The sequence below is a fragment of the Gossypium arboreum genome, chromosome 7 (assembly GCF_025698485.1).
Source record: "Gossypium arboreum isolate Shixiya-1 chromosome 7, ASM2569848v2, whole genome shotgun sequence".
Lineage (NCBI taxonomy): Eukaryota > Viridiplantae > Streptophyta > Magnoliopsida > Malvales > Malvaceae > Gossypium > Gossypium arboreum.
This window is the reverse complement of record NC_069076.1, coordinates 74,680,501-74,690,271: the sequence shown is the minus strand read 5'-3', so window position 1 is coordinate 74,690,271 and position 9,771 is coordinate 74,680,501. Positions and strand designations below refer to the sequence as shown.

At 33.8% G+C, this 9,771-nt stretch overlaps 2 protein-coding genes across 2 annotated transcripts; one reads left to right on the top strand and one right to left on the bottom strand.

Moving 5' to 3' along the window:
- Nucleotides 1–1,637: 1,637 nt before the first annotated feature.
- Nucleotides 1,638–2,733, bottom strand: LOC108463260 (germin-like protein subfamily 1 member 14). The gene is made up of 2 exons (XM_017763210.2): nucleotides 2,564–2,733; nucleotides 1,638–2,457 (listed from the first exon to the last, which is right to left on the bottom strand). The coding sequence occupies exons 1-2, from the start codon at nucleotides 2,685–2,687 to the stop codon at nucleotides 1,904–1,906; spliced, it is 678 nt and encodes a 225-aa protein (XP_017618699.1). The 5' UTR covers nucleotides 2,688–2,733; the 3' UTR covers nucleotides 1,638–1,903.
- A 1,015-nt stretch (nucleotides 2,734–3,748) lies between these two features.
- Nucleotides 3,749–4,933, top strand: LOC108463259 (germin-like protein subfamily 1 member 14). The gene is made up of 2 exons (XM_017763205.2): nucleotides 3,749–3,930; nucleotides 4,025–4,933. The coding sequence occupies exons 1-2, from the start codon at nucleotides 3,807–3,809 to the stop codon at nucleotides 4,576–4,578; spliced, it is 678 nt and encodes a 225-aa protein (XP_017618694.1). The 5' UTR covers nucleotides 3,749–3,806; the 3' UTR covers nucleotides 4,579–4,933.
- Nucleotides 4,934–9,771: the final 4,838 nt, after the last annotated feature.

Genomic DNA, 9,771 nt, shown 5'->3' with positions numbered 1-9,771 from the left:
ATACCATTGAAAATGGACTTCTAGATATCTCCATATAGTAAATCAAAATCCTCAGTCTCCTCTAAACCTTTCCCAACAATGTTGGATGAATGACTAACTAATTTGTCTTTCTAAGAAATTGTTAGTTATTCAATCAGATCTACCAACAAATCCCTAATCACGCTCTTATCTTTATCTTTATCCTTAAAGCGAACTTTCTTAAGGATTAAGCCTTCCACAGAGTTATCTCCAAACATAATTTTCACAGAGAGAATTCATTTTACTATCTTGCTTTACTGTTTTATTATTTTAAACAAAGTTAATTTTAGCAACATATTAAACATATTAAAATACATTCAAAACATGCAATTTTATGTTCAAACATTAATTAAACGAAAACTTACGCATCTCACTAAAATGAGAGTACTTTCTTACTTCATGCATATCATTAAATTGTCAACATAAACTTAAAATAAATTCATAAAAAAATAACCAATAGCGCCTAAATTACGTACCAATATGTAACTAAACCAAAATTACATAAGGTTTCAAAACAAACAACTAAAATTTGGGACTACGCCAAAGCACTGTTGCTATTGTAATTTGACTGTTTTGTCCTGTATCATGCATAACCTTTGGGGGTGGATTGTAAATGTATTTTTGAAACTATTTTGTATAACGATATATTATTTTGTTAAGACACTATCTTTTTACAAGAATATTCTTAACTTTCAATGTTTGAATTTAATTATTATAATTTCTGCATGAACCTATTTATTTGAACTTATCCGCCAAATGAATTGAACTCTATTTTAAAACGCCAATGATGTACATTGAAACCTTTATAAAGTAATAGTCATCACATGTTTTATACTCGTAAATTTGTAAAGTTTTACAAGCTTCCACTGAATGATTTGTTTAAGAATAGTCTGATTTTAAGTTATGACACATCATACTTGGATCCAATTATCGGGTCAAATTTAGTGCGTTACAATTTAATTTTGTCAAACCTTTAACTCTTCAAAGTTTGCACAATTATTTGAATAGAGAGAAAACACATGTTTAGAGTTTCATCTACTTAGTGAAAGTTAGAAATCATAGAATAAAGGTGGGAGAAGAGTTACATTTTCTTGAATAATTGAGTAGATTTTAAATTGTTCATATATTTTTAAAAAAATTAAGTATTCTAAAAATTGTATAAATTTTTTATGAATTTTATAATTCTAAAATAATTTTAAAATTTATATATATTTTATAAATTTTCTTATGAATTAGTTAAAATTTAAGTATTCTATTTTATCAATTTAAACTTAATTCTAACTAATTCAATAAATCCAACACTCTATACATTTATAAATTCTATCAATTTGATCCTAAAACACATGTCATTAAAATCTAATTAAATAAGAAAATTTATAAATATTAAAAATTAATGACATTTATATTTAATGTAATATTAATATAATTTTTAATATTAATATAAATATTATTATAAGTTTTTATTTAATTAGATTTTAATGACATATGTTTGAGTCTCAAATTGATAGAATATGTGAATATTGAAGATTAAATATGTTATTATACCAAATAGAAAAGGTCACATCATCACTCCTATTTACCATTTAGTAAAGAGAGATTAAAATAGAAATTGTTTGCTATTTAACAAAAAGTGACTAAAATAGAAACAATCAAAAATATGAATAACCAAAATAGAAATAATCTAAAATATTAGTAACTAAATTGAAAACTTTCATAATTGTAACAATGAGGCTTATAGGGTACATAGGCTAATCATTTTTTATTGATTCTTTTCCAAAAAGAAAAAAAAAAGTTCAAACTACAAAGAGGAAACATGTCAAATATCATTTCAAACAAATTATCTACCTGATTCCAAGTAAATATGGTGATATAATTTATAGCTGCCCTAATTGTTAGCCCACCAAAATTTTGATTGAAGTTTTTTCACCACATTTTTGTCCAATTGGAAAGCTTTGACAAGGATATCAGGATTAATAGATGGATTTGGTCCGAACACTGCATTGGCTATTGTAATGACACCAGGATTCTGGCTGCTCAAACCAGCGAAGGCAACGGCCTTGGTTTTTCCCACATTGAACTGGAAGTGAATGAGGCCAATTGGGAAAACAAATACATCTCCAGGGTATAGGACCTTGGTAATGAGACGATTATCGGTGTTGGATGTCACAAAGCCAACATAGAGTGTGCCCTCGACAACGACTAGGATTTCGGTGGCACGAGGGTGAGTGTGAGGGGGGTTTAGGCCACCATTTGGTCCATAGTCAATTCGAACCAATGAGATGCCAAGAGTATTGAGTCCCGGTATTTGAGCAACATTGACGGGAGTCACAGTGGATCCTACCGGATTTGATGTGTTTCTAGGAATGTTGAGCCCTGAATAATAGAAGTCTTCTGCTTTGGCAAGCTTTGGATCCTTGCAGAACTTCCCATTAACAAACACTGCATAAATGAAAAGAAGAAAGTTATTTCCATGTAGCATGCATGATAATAGGTTGTTATATTTGAAACACAATTTTAAGAACAAGAGATAAAAAACAAAACTTACCACCATCCTTGTGGTCGCCGATGGCTACGCAGAAGTCTTGGAGAGAACTAGGATCAGATGCGTAGGCTAATGGGGAAGCTAGAGCCAAAAGACAAAATGCTAGGATGAAATGAGCACTTTTCATTGTGATAAACGTAATTTTGTAGCTTAAAATTGTTTGAGTTTGGAAAGGATGAGGAACTCTGCTAGAGAACATGACTATTTATATATTACAATCTTTGAACTAGTCTATGTTTTTTCATTTTCATGGAGCAAATGAAAGTCTTACCAAGTCTATTGCATTATTATTATTATTTTAAAATCTGATGAATTATCTTCAACTACTACCCTGGTCTCTTCACCGGAATCCCACTTCCTATGCTTACATCAGTATCTTTGTCATGGAAGTAGTCAATTCTGTCAATTAAATTATATCTTATGCAGCACTTAATACAACTTGATCCATTCGAAGGTTGACTTTAGCAGGTATACAAGGTTGCTAACGCACTCCAGGCCATATAATAATGTAATTTAAGTAATGTTAACACGTCCAGGTTGACAACATTTTGCCATTTGGCAGTGTTCAAACATAATCCCTCCATTCAAATACAGAAATTTGCATATTTTACAGTCATTCTTACGATAGGATGCTGGCATGTAAGGATTTTCATGCATGCAAGACTGTATAAAAGTATACTTACCTCTATTTTATTGTAACAATGAATTCGAGAAATTGTGTTTCCAGGCCGGCTTATTTACCACCTTCGGGATCTATTAATTAAATCAAATAAAATAGCAGAATTGAGTTACAAAGTATTTGCAAGAAAGGACCTTAGAAAGATTCAATACTTGTGGTTTTATGAACCGTTCAATCTAAAGATATACATGGACACCCTAATCCAGTTCAAAAACTTAAGCTAGAAAGTGGAAACACCATAATTGGATTTTTTTTTTTTTTTTTGTTTGAAGTCAATAGAGTATTTACAGAACAAAGAAGACCAGTTCCATTGCAATGTATAATGGCACATAGCGGTTGAAGAATGAGTCATTCACATTTCTTTAGAAAACAGTAATTCATTACAGACTTGGTAAATCTTTCATCTGTTTCCATTTTTAAAATTGGAATAAAGAATGAAAATGATAATGGACCTGCAGTGCGGCTAGAATCTATAAATAGACATGCTTTCAAACTAGATTTCTCACCCCTCATATACTAACAATTCTTACAAGAATATAATCGAGCTTAGGTTTGGTACTTACAGCAATGAAAGGTGTTCAATTCCTTGTAGCATTTGTGCTCTTGGCTTTGGCTTCTAAACTTGTCTCAGCTTCAGATCCAAGTCCTCTTCAAGACTTTTGTGTAGCAATTAATGATACTAAAGATGGTGGTGTGTTCTTTAGTTATTTGTTTTCTTTGAAACTCTATCTTTGCAATATATTTGTTTCGACTCTTAATAATATTTTTACTTTGCATTTACGCAGTTTTTGTTAATGGCAAGTTCTGCAAGGACCCAAAGCTTGCCAAAGCAGAAGACTTTTACCTTTCAAGGCTCAACATTCCAGGAAATACATCAAACCAAGTCGGATCAATGGTCACTCCAGCCAATGTTCAACAAATACCAGGACTTAACACTCTTGGCATATCTCTTGTTCGAATTGACTACGCACCTTATGGTGGCCTAAACCCTCCTCACACCCACCCTCGTGCCACTGAAATTCTAGTCGTTGTGGAGGGCACACTTTATGTCGGTTTTGTTACATCGAACATGGATAACCGTCTCTTCACCAAAGTCCTGCACCCTGGAGATGTCTTTGTTTTCCCGGAAGGTCTGGTTCACTTCCAATTCAACATAGGGCATACCAATGCAGTTGCCTTTGCCGCTCTTAGTAGCCAGAACCCGGGGGTTATCACCATTGCAAATGCAGTGTTTGGCTCAGACCCCGCCATCAATCCTGATGTTCTTGCCAAAGCCTTCCAACTGGATAAGAATATCGTTAACCAACTTCAGTCCCGATTCTGGTGGGATAACAACTAGAGGGATATATTTCGAAACTCCATGAAACTTATGTAGTGGCTAATTGTTTGGATGATGTTTGACTAGTTTCTCTTGCTGAATTTAGTATTGTTTTTAGTTGAAAAATAAAGAGGTTGATTATGTACCCTGGCTTGCCAAAACCTCTCTATATATTATTTTGGTCGTACTATACGGAGTCTTGTAATGGAAATTTGTTTCTTCTGCTATGGATGTTGGATCTTGGAGTTTGGCTCAACCCCTTCTTCGTGTAATGGAAATTTCATCTATCATTTGTTTAGTTAACCTTTCACAGTAGTAAATAATAAAGATTCGAAAGAGAAAAAGTGAAACAGTGAAAGTACCATGAATACAAAAACCTCCCTCAGAACATCAAGCCTTAATCCAACCTGTGTCATATAACTGTAAGAAACAATTATGACAAAAAGAAAATGAATAAACAACCTAGACATCAAATTTTAATTCTCATTATACCATACACACTCACATATAACGTGTGCGTATATATGTATACATAACAAGCCAAATCTGAGTGGCAGAAGTAGTGAAACAACCTTCCATGGTTCAACATTACTCATAATTTACCAAAGAGATTAAGGTCATAGAAACAGGACTTGACAATTTAAGCTTCCAAGATAATAGATGTAAAGAGCAAATTGCAAAAGGCAAGTTGGAAGCAGTCCAACTTAAACACAAGGATCAGTTAAGAAAATTAAAATGGAAATAAATTATTTAATAAATAACTACTTCAGGTTTTAGATTTTAGCATTCTTATGAATTTAGAAATACTAATTATTTGTTCCATATAACAAATGATTTAACTAAATTCCATATTTATGGATGTAAGTAGAAAGCAATCCGCCTACTAAGTTCGGAATATTCAACAAATTAGCAACATTTGATGCCAAACTCTCTTGCGCTAATCCTGCCTTCTCCAATATCTCTCTAATTTGTGCAGATATAAAGAAAATTCAAGAAAAAGATAAAAATGCATAGTACGATTTTCAATAACATCAACCCTAAATCTACTTAAAGGTTCCAAAACGTAACATTGTTTGGGGGCTGAGACAGTGAAAGGAAACTATTATAAGGATTTTTAATAATTTTCATTAAATACTCACTCAATTATGGGAAGTTACAAAATAATAATTTAATTTTTCTTTTGTTTCTTTTTCAGTTACCTTCCATTCAAATAACGACATGATAGCTTTTAAAATTTGCATAATAAAAATGCAGCCTCAAAGTTTACACATTATGTTAATTTAGTCTTAAATCTAAAAAATAGCCACTAATACTTACATATTACCTAATTTATATTCACATGTAAAATTTTAATTTTTGTAGATATATAATTACATTGAAATTAAAACAAACTCCAATAGAACACAATGTTTGGATCTAGTACTCTTTAGTATAGTTTTTGTCATATACACAAGTAATTTTAGAACAGATTAGTTTAATAAAATTTCTATTATTCACATTAATATCATTTTATTTTTCCTTTATGGTTTTTGCATAAAACAAAATGATCAAACAAATATTGACTCCCTAATTATATAACACTTAACTCTTATTAAGTTACATTATGTGTGTGAAAAATAAATAGAATAAAATAAATAAAAATAAAGAACACATAAATTTTACGTGGAAACCCTTCGGGAAAAAAACCACAGGCAGAGGAGAAGAAAATTCACTATGTCGAAAAAATTTTACTCAAATACAAGAGGAATAGACTATGTCTATTTATAGGCTTGCAAAGCCATATTCTAGTAGGATTGAAACACCTTATCTAATCAATATAAAATAGATGGAGTTTAATAAGGTTTAAAACCTTATTCTAAAATAAAATAAAAGAAGTCTAGTTCTATATGGATTTTACTTTTATTTTATTTTCCATCGTATTTTATTTAAATAAGAATTTGGGTCACTTAATTCTAACAATCTCCACCTTGACACAAATTCTCAATGAACAAGTTCTTCATCGCGAACTTTCAATAAACAAGTTCTTCACCTCTTCCAAAAACCCCTTAAGGGTTTAACTTCAACAATGAACACCAACCAAGTCTAAGCAATGCTCAAACTTGGTTATAGGAAGTGACTTAGTCATCATATCTGCAAGATTTTCATGAGTGCTAATTTTGCTCACAACAATATCACCACGAGCAATAATATCACGAACAAAATGATACCGAATATCAATGTGTTTTGTTCTCTCATGAAACATTTGATCTTTTGTAAGAAAGATGGCACTGATTGTCACAAAATATTGTCTTGATTTGAAGGTCTTCATTGAGTTCATGAATAGTCCCTTCAACCAAATAGCTTCTTTACAAGCCTCGAGAATCGCCATGTACTCGGCTTGATTGGTAGACAAAGCGTATGTAGTTTGCAAAGTGGCTTTCCAACTAATTGCACAACCTCCGATTGTAAAGACGTAACTTTGTGAGAGATCTTCTTCTATCAAGGTCTCCAGCAAAATCAGCATCAACATACCCTATAACTCCATCTTTAGTTCTTCCAAAGCTGTAAGCAAACATTAGTAGTGCCTCGTAAGTATCTTAAAATCCATCGAAGCGCTTTCCGGTGTTCTTTACCGAGATTCGCCATGTATCGCTAACTGACCTTGTTGCATATGATAAATCGGGCGTGAACAAACCATAGCATACATGAGAGATCCCTCGCACTAGAGTATGGAACATGTGACATGTACTCAATCTCATTATCGATTGAGGAGATAAGGCCGATGAAAGTCGAAATGGGTCGCTAAAGGAGTACTAACGAGCTTAGCACTCTGCATATTGAACACGCAAAGAACTTTCTCAATGTACCCCTTCGACTTAGGTACAATTTACTTGCTTTTCTATCTCGAGAATCTCCATACCAAGTATCTTCTTTGCTGGTCCTAAATCTTTCATCTCAAATTCTTCACTTAGTTGGGCTTTAACCTTTCTTATCTCTCTTTATCTTTTCTTCGCTATCAACATGTCATCAACATAAAGAAGTAGATACACAAAAGAACCATCACTGTTTTTCTTAAAGTAGACACAACTGTCAAAACTACTTCTTTTGAAATCATGAGAAGTCATAAAGGAATCAAACCTCTTGTACCCTTTGTTTTGGTGACTGTTTCAAACCGTAAAGTGACTTTTTCAGCAAGCAAACATAGTCCTCTTTTTCGAGACTATAAAACCCTCTGGTTGTTGCATGTAAATATCTTCCTCAAGTTCTCCATGCAAAATGCAGTTTTACATCTAACCGCTCAAGCTCCAAATCATGCATGGCCACAATACCAAGCAAAGCTCGAATCGAACTATGCTTAACAACCTGGAGAGAACACATCGTGAAGTCCACTCGGAATTTGATTGTAACCCTTTGCAACAAGCCTTACTTTATATCGGGTTCTTCAACTCCAGAGTCCTTCTTTCTTTTAAACACCCATTTACAACGACCTTTTTACCTTTAGGAAGTTTTACAAGATCCCATGTTACTGTTTTTGTGGAGTGATTCCATCTCCTCTTGCATAGCAAACATCCACTTTTTCGAGTCTTCACACTAATCGCCTCAGAATAATTAAATGGCTCTTGATTCGCATCTATATCTTCACCACATTTAAAGCATAAGCAACTAGATCAACCTCGGCATACTTCTTTGGAGGTTTAATTTCTCTTCTTGTCCTGTTTTTGGCGATAGAGTATTGCGGTGAAGAAGCAACTCTATTCTCAATTTTGTCTTGGCTTGAGGAGTTGATTACGTATTAATCGATGCTCCACCGCTTTTGGTTTTCTTTATTGGAAGAGTCTTTAAGAGATAAGTTAGGTAGCATAGCAGTTTCATCAAAACAACATCTCTCGCTAATCACAACTTTTCTATTTTCGGACACCATAACTTATAGCCTTTTACACCACTTTATAACCAAGAAAACGCATTTAATGGATCTCGGTTCCAATTTTCCATTATCAACATGAGCATACGCAGGACACCCAAAAATCTTTAAATCGAATAATTAGCGGGATTACGGACCATACCTCTTGTGGAGTCTTTTCTCAATGGCAAGCGGATGGAGATCGGTTGATCAAAAACATGCGATGAGGTCTTACGCCCAAAATGACTTGGTAAGTTGGCATTTGACAACATACATCGAACCTTCTCCATGATCGTTCGTTCATTCGTTTCGCAACGCCGTTTTTTTGTGGAGTATGACGAACTGTCAAGTGTCTCATGATCCTTCCGACTTGCACAATCTATTAAACTCATCGAGCGAACTCTAAGCCATTATGCATGCGGAGGTATTTTATCTGTTTTCCGTCTGTTTTTCAATCATAATTTTCCAAGACTTAAATGTGGAAAACACATCGCTTTTCGCTTGGGAAGAACGCCCAAACTTTTTCGGAAAAATCATCAATAAAGGTTAGCATATAATTAGCTCCACCTCTCGAAGGCACTCGGACGGCCCCACAGATCGAATGGATATACTCCAACGTTTCCTTCGTGTTATGGATTCCTCTAGTGAATCGAACTCTCTTTGCTTCCCAAAAACACGGTGCTCACGAAATTCGGTTTGCAAATTCCTTGCCCATTAAGAAGTCCTCTTTGCTTAATTCGCCATGCCATTCTCACTCATATGCCCTAGGCGCATATGCCAAAGTTTAGTAATATCATCATCGACAAGGAAGAGGAAGCGGCAATTTGCATCACCGATAATGATAGAACCACAGTAAAACATATAACTTGGCAATCTTTCTTTGCCCTTTCATCACAACAAGGACCCTTTGGAAATCTTTAAAACCCCACTTTCGGTGTGTATTTGTACCCTTTTGAATCAAGAGTACTCAACGAAATTAAATTTCTTTTCAATTCGGAACATGCCGCACGTCACTAAGTGTTCGACAACTCCATCAAACATCTTAACTTTAATTGTTCCAACACTGCGATTTTACATGAAGCATTATTTCCCATCAAAACAACACCTTGAATCTTGTTTCATAAGTTGTAAACCAATCCCGATTGGGACTCATGTGGAAGGTGCGACTGAATCAAGTATCCACTCCTCGCTTACTTTAGAATCATTGATGAAGCAACTAGAAGTTCACCATCGCTGTAGTCTTCTACAACATCGCCTTCACCGGAATTTTTCGGTTGTTTTCCTTTTGATTCATGACCTCCTTTTAATCTTATTTTGTAGCTTATAGCACTTTC

Excerpts from the sequence above, each read along its gene's own strand:
- LOC108463259 (XM_017763205.2), top strand. The coding sequence starts at position 3,807 with ATGAAAGGTGTTCAATTCCTTGTAGCATTTGTGCTCTTGGCTTTGGCT. Across the intron at positions 3,931-4,024 it reads TAATGATACTAAAGATGGTG|TTTTTGTTAATGGCAAGTTC; the intron begins GTGTGTTCTTTA and ends GCATTTACGCAG.
- LOC108463260 (XM_017763210.2), bottom strand. The coding sequence starts at position 2,687 with ATGAAAAGTGCTCATTTCATCCTAGCATTTTGTCTTTTGGCTCTAGCT. Across the intron at positions 2,458-2,563 it reads CGGCGACCACAAGGATGGTG|TGTTTGTTAATGGGAAGTTC; the intron begins GTAAGTTTTGTT and ends TCATTTATGCAG.